The sequence below is a fragment of the Lissotriton helveticus genome, chromosome 6, assembly GCF_964261635.1.
Source record: "Lissotriton helveticus chromosome 6, aLisHel1.1, whole genome shotgun sequence".
Taxonomy (NCBI): domain Eukaryota; kingdom Metazoa; phylum Chordata; class Amphibia; order Caudata; family Salamandridae; genus Lissotriton; species Lissotriton helveticus.
Genome location: NC_136067.1, coordinates 1,200,236,358 through 1,200,249,570, shown reverse-complemented (window position 1 = coordinate 1,200,249,570; position 13,213 = coordinate 1,200,236,358). Strand labels below are relative to the sequence as shown.

Here is a 13,213-nt window from a genome sequence, read left to right as displayed (position 1 = left end):
TGCTTTCCAGTGTGGTTTGTGGCATTGTTAAATGACAAAACGCGAAGACAGTCTTTGAAAATGATACTCTTAAATGGGTCGAGAAAATGCTATCCAGAGCAATAGAGCAGTATAAACTTACAGACCGACTACCACAGGATAGGTAAGATTCAGGTATCCAATGCATACAAACATCTGGGATACAGTAAACATGTTCCGGCTGTCTCACCCTCATCTATAGTCTGATGCCAAAGCCAACACAACTACGGAGTGATGTGGGTTTGGATGATCCTTCTAAATTCCTATGGAACTTTGAAGTAATTTCTAGTAAGTTCTTACATAATTACTCAGCCAAGCCCTTTCAAGTTCCTATTCAATGTAATCTGGGTAACTATAGTTAATCTGGGTAATTATAGTTCAAAGGGAAAACACAAATATTTTGGTGTAGATTCCACTTACTATTCTGAGCAGGGTCTTTCAATGCAGCATTTGTTTTGGCCACATCATCTTCCAGTTTGCTGTAGTTCTTTTTCAAGCCCAGAAGATTCAGATTCAAGTCTTTAACTTTAGCCAAAACATCATTTGCTGTGCCGTTAGCTTGTCCAGCCTTGTCTTTCACTGCTTGTATCTTTGCAGCTGTGTCTGTTAGGAGAAAATGTGGTTAATGTTAAGGCACAGCACGTACAAGCACAGGTTGCAGATGTACATTTAGTTTCCAAAAAACAACATTCACATTCAGGATCGATATATCAGTCTGGCATAGCACAAAATATATTCTCGTTTAACAAAAAGTCTATAAAGTCAGCAATGCAAGCCACCTTTATAAAACAGCAGACACTAAGGTCTGATGGGTTCCACTCTCTTGGTGGATCATTAAAATGCAAGGTTCATATTAGTTCCACTATGGTCACCTGGACTTATAAATCTTGGATTGGCCCTCATTTTGGTAGCTGTGTCCATTTGAGGACGTAGGGTTCCATCCCCCTTCCATTGTTTGGCCCTTGCATGTGTGACAACTTTCAGCATGGAAGGAAGGTTATCTCATTTGGAAGACTAGGTAGCTGCAATTGTAAATAGTTGTTGCTGTTTACATAGTCAGGGACAGCCACCTTGTGCGCTGGTCAGTCCTTCAGTTCTAAATAATGTTGTTTTATTTTGTGATCACAAAAGCCATCCTCTGGGGTTGCCAAAGATTACATAGAAGTTATGTCTACCTCTACAAAACCCTTCTTGGCAAGTGTACCACAGATTTTAGACTATATGTGCCCCTTGAAGCAAGGCTGTTACGCACTAGAGTCTTGCAAATCTAATATCATGACTATTCTCTTCCGACTAGAATTGAGTAGTCCATTCCCATTCTTCAAGACAATTTGCTATACAGTTCTACGTATACCAATCTAGCTTGTAATGTTTTTTCCACCCTCCTGTAACTTATGACCTTCTCATGTTTGTGTATCCCTGCATCCTATGAATGAGATTTATTGTTTAGTCTTTTCCTCCTACTTTAATATCCACTTCAAAAGCCTCCCTTCCCTTCTCAATTCTTTTTTATCTCCCTGCAACCAAGGTGCCGCCTGACTCCGTTTGTTAAAGGCAAGGGGTGCCCATGAGCTAAGTGGACAACTGTGTTATAATGTAAAAAGATAAAAAGTAAATAAATATTAAGTCAAATAAATAAATCAAACCAACGAATAAAGGAAAAACAAAACTGGAATTAGGTTAAATCTCCCTCTGTGTGTATCTTGTTACTAAAGATGAACAAAATCTACAGAAATGGTTTATGGCAACATCTTTGCTATGACAGCACAACCCACACATGGACTCGAAGGAATCACAGGTTCACTTCACTTCTCAGCAAAATCAAATGTTTTCCTAAAGTCAGCATTATCCCAACTCAGACTTTAATGAAAGCCACACTCTCAACTTCCCAAGAGAAAAACTTCTACATTTCTGAATCTTACAAAAATTTTACAGATGTGTTCATTAAAAGAAATGTGTGCCACCTCATAAAGAATATGATTGAACCCTTGAATTGATACCAAAAGCCTAGACACCTCTTTGCTCAATCTATCCTTTGTCTATGAGGGAGGACAAACTTGTGAAATAGTGTGTTGATGAGAACTTGGGGAAAGGTTTTATCCCTCATTGGAAATTCTCTACTGAGGCACCAATCTTTTTCATCCCCAAGGCGAATATTTATCGTAGACCATATACTGACAAAGTGAATAAAATGCTGTCACAATGAAGAATAGGTATCCATTACCTTTCATTTCAGTCTTGTTAGATCAAGTCCATTCAGTAAAATCTTCACTTAATTAGACCTCAGAGGAGCACAATGTTGTCCATATTATAGTGGGAGATGAATGGAAAATTTGTTTCATGACTAGATACGTGCATTTTGAGTTTCTAGTTATGCCTTTTAGTTTAGGCAATGCTCCCAAATCATACCTCCAACTGGTCGATGACCTCTTCCGTGACATATTAGATACCTTTTCCAAAATTTATTTTAACAATATCCTTGCAGAACTTGGAGGAACATAGATATGTGAGGAATGTTTTGAGGAGAAAACTGCTTTTCCAAGCTAATCAGTATCCTTCCTAGAATTCATCTTGGTAGACCAGAGTATCAGTATGGATCCTAAAAAAGTGGTGGCTGAATGACCGATTTCATACACTGTAAAATAGATACAAAGGTATTTGGGCTTTGACCATTTTTACAGACACTTTCTTCAAGATTTTTCTACAACTGTGATACCCATTGTACGATTAATGAAGAACTGAGTATCAGAACAGCAATCTGCTTTCAGATCAAACTCTGCCTTTCATTGTTGAGATAACTGCTTTATCCTTTAACTTATAACTATTCTGTCACAGAGAGATTACATCGCTGGAGCTGACCTCATACCTCTCTAATACAAGTCCTCCCCTTTCACTCTTCCGTGCGGTGTGCCACAAGGCTCATCCTTGAGTCCGATGCTCTTTAATATCTATGTGTCGGACCTGGCCAGGGTCATCAAAATCCATGGGATGAATCTCACTTCCTACGCCGATGACACACAATTGGTGCTAGCAATCCATAAAAAAACGGAGAAGAAATTGCCGCTACATTCCAAACTGGCATGATCGCTATCAGCACCTGGATGTCCAAAAATTGCCTAAAGTTAAACTCCGACAAGACTGAGGTTTTGATACTCGGCAATCTCTATCCGGTTTGGTACCCCATCTGGTGGCCTACTGAACTGGGTCCACCACCTCCCCCGGTGTCTAAAGTTAGAAACCTAGGTGTTTTATTTGACGACAAATTTAATTTCACCTCACACGTCAACAATATTGTCTCATCGTCCTTTTATTCTCTAAGGATGATCAAAAAACTGTTACCCTTCCTTCCACCCAACGCTTGGAAATCCCTCATCAACACATTAGTCATGTCCAAAATCGAGTATTGTAATGGCCTTCTAATTAACGCCCAGAAAAAGGACACCAACAGACTCAAGATGGTGCAGAACTCAGCCGCAAGACTGATAACAGGCACCCCCAAGTACTGTCCAATCTCAGCAACAGTACGAAGCCTTCACTGGCTACCTATAATAAGCCGGATTAGGTTCAAGGTCCTTTGCCTTGCCTTTAAGGCCATTCATAACAGTGGACCAGACTCTCTGAAGAAAGTCTTATGTGGATAGACCCCCAGCAGAACCCTCCGCTCCTCAACAGCCAACCTCCTGCACATCCCCCGCACAAGGAAAGTAACCTGGGGTGACAGAAGATTCACAGTCGTCACCGCCAAACATGGAACACCCTGTCCCAGCATATCAAAACATGCCCATCCCTACTCGCTTTCAGGAAGCAGATCAAGACTTGGCTTTTCAATCAATAGACAAACTCCTCTCTGGCTCCAACCTCTACCTAGTTCACAGCGCTGAGACACCCCAGGGTATTTACGCGCGCTCTACAAATTGCTAAAATAAATAAATAAAATAAATCATCCTGTTGTTAATGTTGTCAGACCTTAGCATCTACCAAACAGATTTATACAATTTATAATAAGGAGCCATCGATTTTAAATAACCTAACTTAATAACCTACTGACTAAGAAAACAGACAAGGCAAAGCTGATGCATTGTCTAGATAGACTGAACCGGAAAACAACGTGGGATATCAAGAAATTCCATATAAACAAATGAATTTAGGGAGATCACCAAGACTGAAGTGCTTTTGTTGAACTCTTCCTCCATCAGGAGAAAGTGTTCCTTCAGAAGAAGGAATGGCAACATAAGCATTGGTTCTGGTATCATGGCTTGCCCACTGCAGGACACTATGGTGATAGAAAAATACTGGCTCTAGTAAATTGCCATTTCTTGGTCACCTTTGGTGAAACAAGATGTTCAATGATATGTCCAGCAGTGCCCTGCTTGTGCTTAGATGGAGAAAACACATCAAAATGCATCTAGTGCCTTGGTTCCCCTTTTTACACCAAATCAACCTACAAGAAAATCTCAATGAATTCTACAACTATTGTTACGAATATTTACTGTTTTCCTAGTTGCTTTGGATTTCTCTATCAAGTACGCACATTTTGTCCCACTACATCAGTTACCTAAGGTGCCACTATTACCCATGATTTTTAAAGAGGATTGTGAGACTGCATGGACTACCATCCAAAAGATTGACTGATTGAGGTAAACAATTAATTTCTAAGTTCTGGAAGACACTAATTCAGAACATGTGCATGGTTAACTACAAATCAACCATTCATAATCCCTGGGCAGGGGGAGAAAATCAGTCAATCCATAGAACAATACCTTCATTGCTACGCAATGAATCAAAAAGAGAAGTAGGTTACTTGGTTGCCCATGTCAAATTTAGCATACACCATATCATTACACTTGTGTCTTTGGCACTCACCATTCCATTGTTATTTTGTTTTTCACTCTCACCTCTTTCCATATCTGTCTCCTCAAACCTTTGATCTCTCAGTCATGGGTCTTCTAACAGCAATTTGTATCATACAAGCAAGCACCTTCCTTCACTTACAGCCATCTAAGGCTGATTACACATGTGTTGCAGAACACAAGAGACAAGTGCGATCTAAATGCAAAGAGGGGAATTTGGTTTGCTTATCTACCCACTTTCTGTCTTCATCTGGCTTCCCTTTTAAGTACATACTTCCATTTGTAGGCCCATTCTTTATCACTTGACTGATTGATCAGTAAATGTAAATGTAAATTGATACTTGTATAGCGCACTACTCACCCGCAAGGGTCTCAAGGTGCTTGTACGAATACCGCTGTGGAACCCATCCTGGCTTTCCCTGTGAGGTGTCCACTCCTGGGCACCCCCAAGGTGGAGGCCAGGCATCCTTAGCGTTGTGGGGGCCGTTGTGGAGATTAAGCAAGCTATTGCCCAGAGTTGCAGAGTGGGACTCCATGATTGGAATAGGCACCGAGGCGAGAATTATCAGGTCCGTGGAATTTTTGAGCTCAAGACCCGCCGAGGCGGGGAATCGAACCCTGGTCCCGGGCTAGACCTCTGCATCAGGGTCTGCCGCTCTAACCATTGAGCCACACTTCTCAGTAGTCAATAGCCATAGCAGTCCAAGCAACTGGAGGGTTCACTCAATATTTAAAATATCCTGGTTGAAACTTACAGCAACCAAACCAGCTGTACCTTCTCCACCAGTTATGAAATATGAATTTCAGGAGATTGAGGCAGATTCTATAGTGGCTTCAATGAGAGTAGGAGGTCAATTACAGTACTTGACAGCGTGGAAGGGGTATGGACCCGGGTAGGCTCTTAGGAACCATGAAATTGTATTTACCTGCCTATATTAGTGGCCTCCTTTAAAAAAAAACAATCCCAGAAAAACCAACGGCAAGAAATGGGAACACTGGCGAAGAGGGTTGCAGAGGGGGAGAGAGAGGGAGGCTACTGATGTTTTAGAAGAACTACAAGAACGGCAGTGAGATTTTTTGCCTTAATGCTATGGCGCACCTGCCTTTGGCTGCTGGGGTACCACGAATACCTAACTGGCCTGGGTCATGGGTGGGATTTCTGGATCATGGCAGGCGGCTGCAATATTTAATTTGCATGCCTACACTAGGAAGATGCCTAACAACGTTGTGTTGTATTGTCTCATCGCTTTGGATAGTTCGTCCACTGTTCCCATCTCTTACCTTTGTTGTTTTCTCCCTCTATGGCTCCTCTGTAACCTGGCGTCCTTGCCTGTTTAGCCTGACCTAGGACTTTGGATTGTACGACTATGACATACTAATGTGGCTTTCCTCCTTTATGACTATTTGACCCTTTACCTACTTAGGCTGATCTTACTCACTAGATTCTGTTTTAGCTTAGGAGTTTTACAGTGGATTTGCTTGTATGACTCTCTAAAAAATGTTCCTCTTATGATGACCTTGCTTACTGGACTTTGTTTTGTCCTTGTTGTCTGGCTGTGTTTCTCAATCCCTATCCTTGCTCATAAGTATTCCTGAATCACTGCCTGAGTTTGGGACTTACCAGCTTCACTTCCTTCTGGCTTAGGTTTACTGTGACCTACTTTTCCAACGCTGGGGAGTATGCATGCTTAATATATGCCTGTTGGGAATGTCATTTATTTTTGATTAACACTAAAACTGTGCATGTACATTTGTTGATTAGAGGATCATTCTACCTACCGAGAATGTCTGTGAATACTGGCACAGTGACCAAATATGTAACATCAGAGAGAGCCATATACAAGAAGAGCTGGGCATGCTGTTTGGCTATCTCTCTCTCAATCTCTCGCTTCCTCTCCCACTCCCCTACCTCTCTGGTGTTTGGCCTGGTTTGGTGCATCCTTTTTGGTACAGAAAGGGACACACAATGGGGTGCAAGGCGGATTGTCGTAATCATACAAGAAGCAGGATACATCATTACCATCACGTTCAACTAATAATTACCTGCAGAACAGTGTAAGCTTTTAAATGGAATCTGTTGGTCGCCTGGCCTGAGATCACCAAATTGCTAAACCAGTGCTAGTGGATGTTGCATTTTTTGATAAGAAGGATAAATTGCGTAAAATGGCTGACACCCAAACTTGTCTTTACCCCTCAGCATGTTCTGGTTTACCCGTTAACCCCGTGATCTTTGTAGTTAAGACGGCATTTACTGCTTGCTCAGCTCTGAGCTAATTTTACTCTTTGGCTTTGTGTTTATCTATTTCCATAGATTCTTACGCCACAGTGCTTACACTATTACATGCCCATACCCATACCCTGCATTTGGGAAGCCTTTAGGACAATATAAGGTACATAGTTCATATACTCTCCGTTCTTTAAGATTAAGCTATCAACCTTTTTATTCCACTTACGAAATTCGCTCCATGATAACAGCCAGGTTACTATCTTTTGTCTCTTAGTTGAAAAATCCAATAACGCAAAAACGCAGGATATTGGGTGGGTCCTACAGCAACAATCTATAGTAATTTAAGGTAAGCTGATTTAGAACCAGGGCTTATAGACAAAATAGGTTTAAATATGTATTTTCAATATAATTGGAGCCCTGCCAGTGTTAAAAATATAGAAATACCTCTATATTAACAATAGCGAGTATTTTAACAAAACCTGCTTTTATCTATATTATTGGCCTTGTATATTAATATATTTTCGCTGGCCTAATGGATATTTCCTTTTTTAACAATGAAAAGCCTAAATTTGTCTTATGACTGCATTTATCTGTCTTCTTTCTTTAGAAATCCATTTTTTAATATTATCCACGACCAAGAATTATCGTGTTATTTTGATCTTCATTGGTCTCATTAGCGATCGTCAAAAAAAAGTAGGCTACTAATATCGCACTTTTGCTAAATCTATTTCTTGTAGAATACTTCTTTACTATCATTAATATATGGAATAAGGCAGCTTGCTTTTTCTATTGGCCATGTTATATCTAGATCATTTATTACGTGACCTCCTCATCAGGTTTCAAGGTCCTGGCTAAGAAAAATATATCCTACATCACCATTATCAGGAAATAAATTACAAGTAAGCCTTATTATGAGAAAATTGTTCTTCTATGGAACTCAACTCACGGGTGTTGACCTATAGATCGCAAAAAACAGGATTCCTAGAAAGGGACCTTTTGGCCTTTCCTATCACATTCTCTATTTTTCTTTTGCTATTCTCATATTATACTATCTATGGGAACTTGATGAGATTGTTTTTATACGCAATATCTGTATACTATGACTCTTATGTATCAACTGATTAAATGTATCTACAACTGACTATCATTTAATACATCCAGTTGTTTCATAATCTATGGAATTTTATATTTTTTGACAGACCATAACATAGCCTATGTATGTATATAAAATAAATGCATATATTGTAACACAATTGTAAAAATGAGTTCATACTGAATTTTAAATTGTTGCTTTAATTAAATTTTAGGTGTATGCTTGGCTACTCCTGATGAAGACACCTTGTGTGTCGAAACGTGCGTTGAAGATTTTATCCTTGCCACCTATCTGTTTTTATTAGATGAAATATTTATGTTATTGAAATGTATTGTCTATATGAATTAATTTTATATTTCTGATTAAAGATTGGTAATTATTTTATTCTGTTGAACTCATTTCTCTGTAATAGTTAAAATTGTTGTCTTTGTATATCTTAAGTTGCTTGGGAATGATACTTTCCATTCTGGTTTACTTTCATAGACATTTTTTTTCTGGAGTTGAAATAGATTTTTTATATGAAGTAAAAAAAACATGGATCTTGAAGAAAATTCTTTATAAGCAGATACAACATGTAAGTTAGCTAGAGAAAATGTTACATGTAGTTTCTGAGCTGTACAATTACCTGAGATACAGTTGTCATTAACCCCCAATAGATTCAAAGACACAGACATGTTGCTCATTGCCAATCAAATTGATTCTTCTAGCTCTCATGAGCACATCCCTACATTTTTCAAACCGATTAGGCTAAAGACTATACCTAGAATATGCCAGGTATAGCATTATAAAAGGAGGAAATATCATTATCCCAAACCTGCGCTCAAACAATAACACTCAGCGCAAAAGACCCCATAACATGAGAGTTTATTGATGCAACACTATGTATAGGGGATCTGCCAAGGAGAATAGTGCTGTGAAGTCATTTTTCAGACTCAACAATAAGCAAGCATAAACAAGTGTTTGGATCGCTTTTTTTAAATGCATGCAAATGACTTCCTATTTTAAAAATCTACCATCACATAATCGTCACATAACATATCCATGAACTAGGACATGGCATTCATCATACACAGATTATTGGAAGGCCAGATTCTCAGCGGTATGGCAATTTTATAGGGATCAAGGAAAAGGACGGAAGCAATCTTAGCTAAATGTCTAACATAACAAATGAAAAACATATATATTATCTCATGCAATCTCAAGAAGCTTGCTACTACCGCCCTTAAAGCACCTAGGTGAGAATATAGTTGATACATGTAATTTAGCTTATATATTTAGCCCCCACCATAATAGTAGTAAGCTCATTTCCACAGTAAGAGTTCAACTATCACCGGTGTGGGGAGAAGATGGCTAATCATTTTCATATGTTTTTCAAAAGGCCATTGTTGAACCCATACAATAGTGAGAAACCTATGCATCTTCACGGCAGAGGTCCTATACTCTCTCTTTCTAGCGCAAAAGAAGAGAACTTTCAAGACTAGAAGTGAATGCAGATGATAACCTTCCCTGCTCCAAATATCACCTGATTGAAAATATTTAAAAAATCAAACACATGGAAGGATAAGAATTCCCCATTTTAGGGAGTGGCTATCAGTGCTTAAAGAAGTGGTCAAAGTGGAAACCTTGACTGCTAGGAGTGCAAGGTTAATGGATCATTTTTTGGCGCAAACCTCCTTCAGCTAATGTGTAGCAGTGTCTGTGTGTGTCTGTCTCGACATGTAAGAAGCTAAAAAATTCCATGGGCCATATTACCAAGAACAGCAATAACATTATTGCCACCTTAGCGTCAGGAAACTGCCGCTAAAGCGGCGATAAGGGGCTTGATAATATGCCCTTGTGAATTCCCATAGAAGCCCAGGTTTGATGTCCTTCACACCAGAATCGCTGGTTGCTTTGCCAACTCTAAAAAGAATTTCATGATGTGAGCTATGTGTGGTATGCATAGAGATAGGTACAAAATACACTACTCTTCACACTTCCTGTATGGGCTTCCTGTATGCTAAGTCAACAGCAAGAAAATATAGCATTAAGATACTAGAAACAGACTACTAACCCTTGCAATTGTGTGCCCATAAGAAGCATAGTTCTGATTAAAAAAAAAAAAAAAAACGCTCACACTGGAATGATATGACCTATTTAGTTCAGATGGATATTCCTTATGCAGCAAATTTACCTGTGGGGTAAATGTGCTCAAATACAATATGCAACCTAAATTATGATCCTATTCTCATATGGATTTGCATGTATGATCCTTCAGCAATGCACAATCAATAATCAGCTACTTCAAAATACAATAGAGTTAAGGGCCTGATTTAGGAGTCGGCAGAGGGAATCTGCTGTCACAAATGCGACAGATAACCAGTCCGCCGCATTATGATCCCCATAGGGTAGAATGTGATCGTAATACGGCGAACGGGATATCCGTCACATTTGTGACGGGGTGTTCCCCTCCACGACTTCTAAATCAGGCCCTAAATGTTTTAAGGTCCCTTTACTGTCCTTTACTTTCCAGGACGTTGGGCTTAGGGATTTCTAACTAGGACCTCTCAATCAGTTACCAGCGTCCTATTCTTCTTGGTATGTTCTACTAGATAACTTTCTAATGGAGGGGTTATTTACTAAGGTTTTTCATGCACACACACCTGGCACAAGACAACACAAAGCGTTGTATCAATTTACTTACCACTAAGATAGCCTACGGTTGAGCACAAAATTGCATAGTGCTGCGTAAGCACCCATGCACTCTTAGGAGATAATCCCTTGAGTTCCAATAGAAATAATAGGATTAGCTTCTATTCACAAATGAGTGCCAAAAATTACACCAGCAATCCATAACAAATTGAAATGTATTCATCAGTGTGTGTCCACAGACCGTATAGTTGTTAAAACAAAGACGTTTTGATTCTCCACAAGCAATCTTCTACCAAGGTAGAGGGTTTTTCACTGTTAATGTCAAGGGTGTGGAAGATCAGATACTTCTTGTATTGAGACTGCTGTTTTCTACCCTGTTTGTAAGCTTTGCCATCAGAGATCTTCCATTAAAAGGCGCAAAAACAATTACACAAGTAATTCTAGAAACCAAGAACGTGTTATGCACCTGTTCGTCTTACCCCCATACCCTTGGGAAAATGGGCCAGATTTACAAAAGTAATCTGAGACAAAATCCCAACTTTATGACTTTTGGTATTCATAAAGGGCATTTAGAAGAAGTAAAGTTACGATTTTGTTTCAGTTAAACTTAAGTTTTACTTAAGTTAAATTTAAGACCAAAACTTAAGTTTGACTGAGAAAAAATCCTAACTTTCCTACTCCTAAATACCCTTTGTGAATACCAAAAATCGTAAAGTTAGGATTTTGTCTCAGATTACTTTTGTGAATCGGGCCCTAAAGCTGTAACAAACCACAAATGACTAGCCCTCCTTACCCCCGTTTGCCACATACTCTAAACTGAACTTTCTCTGCATACAAGATCTGGATTAATACGATAAAAAGATTAACTACTGGTATGTATGATCTATATGTGTCATTGTATGTGTAATATACAGTCAATAGCAGCAGCCTAAAAATAAATGGAATCACTAACGTGTCAAAGATTGTTTGCACATCTGTCTGCCACAAATGAATGAGAAGGAGAAAATAATGAATTCACATCTGACATAAGTTATCACCCCATCAATTGTGGGTGAAAGTCTAAGGGCAGGCCTTCATCTGTTAATAAATAACAAGACATGCAGAAATACACTATAGACAAACCTATGAAACGCGATGGATAAAAGCCATGGCCCATTAGCACTTACCACTGGGAATTGCAGAGAGTTTCCCAAGGGTATTATTCAAGTCTCTGAGAAGATCATGGTTCTTTCTTTCTGCATTCTGCAGCCTCTGGCGTATGCCGTTCAGGTGGTCTCCATTCTCTGTGGAATAAAAAAAAAATCATGCTTAATTTACACCTTTTCTAAGCGATTGCAAAGAGTACGCTAGCATCAAATGTGAACAGCAAGCCAACCAGTGAGTACCATCACACAGTATGATGCTCAAATCTGCAACGGATACAAATGTAATTGAATGTATCCAGTTCACTCGTTTTGAATGCCAAATTCCACACGCCCTACTTTTAGCCACGTTAGTCAATATTGCATAACCTATTCATGCAATTAATGGATTCTTCATATGCATCTGCTACTCATGTGATACTTTTGAGAAGTTACAGTCGCAAGGTGATGCTTAAATATGTTGGGCAATGTTTCAGCCGATTGAAAGTATGACATTGACTTTCCCACTGTCATGCAGTTTATGGGAGAGTATGTTAATTGTTTACCCATCACCTTGGTCCTGTAGGAACAGTTCATGTCAATGTTGCAATACTTAGAAAACCAAGATGCTACAGAAAAGAAATGCAACATGATTCAGCTTTGATGCCATGGATGGGCAATGATGATGTACATTTTAGGTATTAACTTTTGTGATTTTAAAGTGTATGATTTGTTTTTAACATATACTTTTATGGTCTTTTTTGACCGAATAAAGTTTATTTTGAACCTTGAATTAAAAAAAAAACATGAATTTAAGTTAAGGAAGTCTTAGCACTGTTTACAATTTTGACAAGTGAAGGTTATTTATGATATTTAGCGCCACGAAACCAATGTGGTAAACTTTGGGCCTGATTAAGAGTTTGGCGGTGTAGGAGCGGGATGTCAGATCGGCGCCCTGCTCCATACCACCAGATTTGACTGCCAGCTCCCCACCAGATTAGGAGTTTTTGCCTTGACTGGGGGGCGGTCTTTTGGCGGTGCCTATTAGAAAGGCACTGCAATAGTAGCGCCAAAGCCGATTCTTGCACGTCATGAACTGTGAATTCCATGCTCTGCAGGAACAGGGTGGTACATGCACGCAAGGAGGCACACACAGTGCCCCCCCTGCATGCAACCCTGTCCTTGAGACAACAGGATGTCCTGTAGGGCCCCCTTTGTTTCCTCCCCACCACCCTTTCCATGGAGGGGTTACAACCATGAAAAGGGTGGATGT

The 13,213-nt window shown here is 39.4% G+C and overlaps 1 protein-coding gene across 7 annotated transcripts in view; it reads right to left on the bottom strand.

Annotated features, from left to right (window-relative positions):
* The window catches only part of LAMA2 (laminin subunit alpha 2), a 3,430,794-nt gene that overhangs the window by 528,662 nt on the left and 2,888,919 nt on the right, over window positions 1-13,213 (bottom strand). For all 7 annotated transcript variants that reach the window (XM_078648920.1, XM_078648921.1, XM_078648915.1 and 4 more), the window contains 2 exons: window positions 11,986-12,102; window positions 439-621 (listed from right to left, as the gene is read on the bottom strand). In XM_078648920.1, the coding sequence (XP_078505046.1) occupies window positions 439-621; window positions 11,986-12,102 (300 nt within the window). The remainder of the gene's footprint in view (window positions 1-438; window positions 622-11,985; window positions 12,103-13,213) is intronic.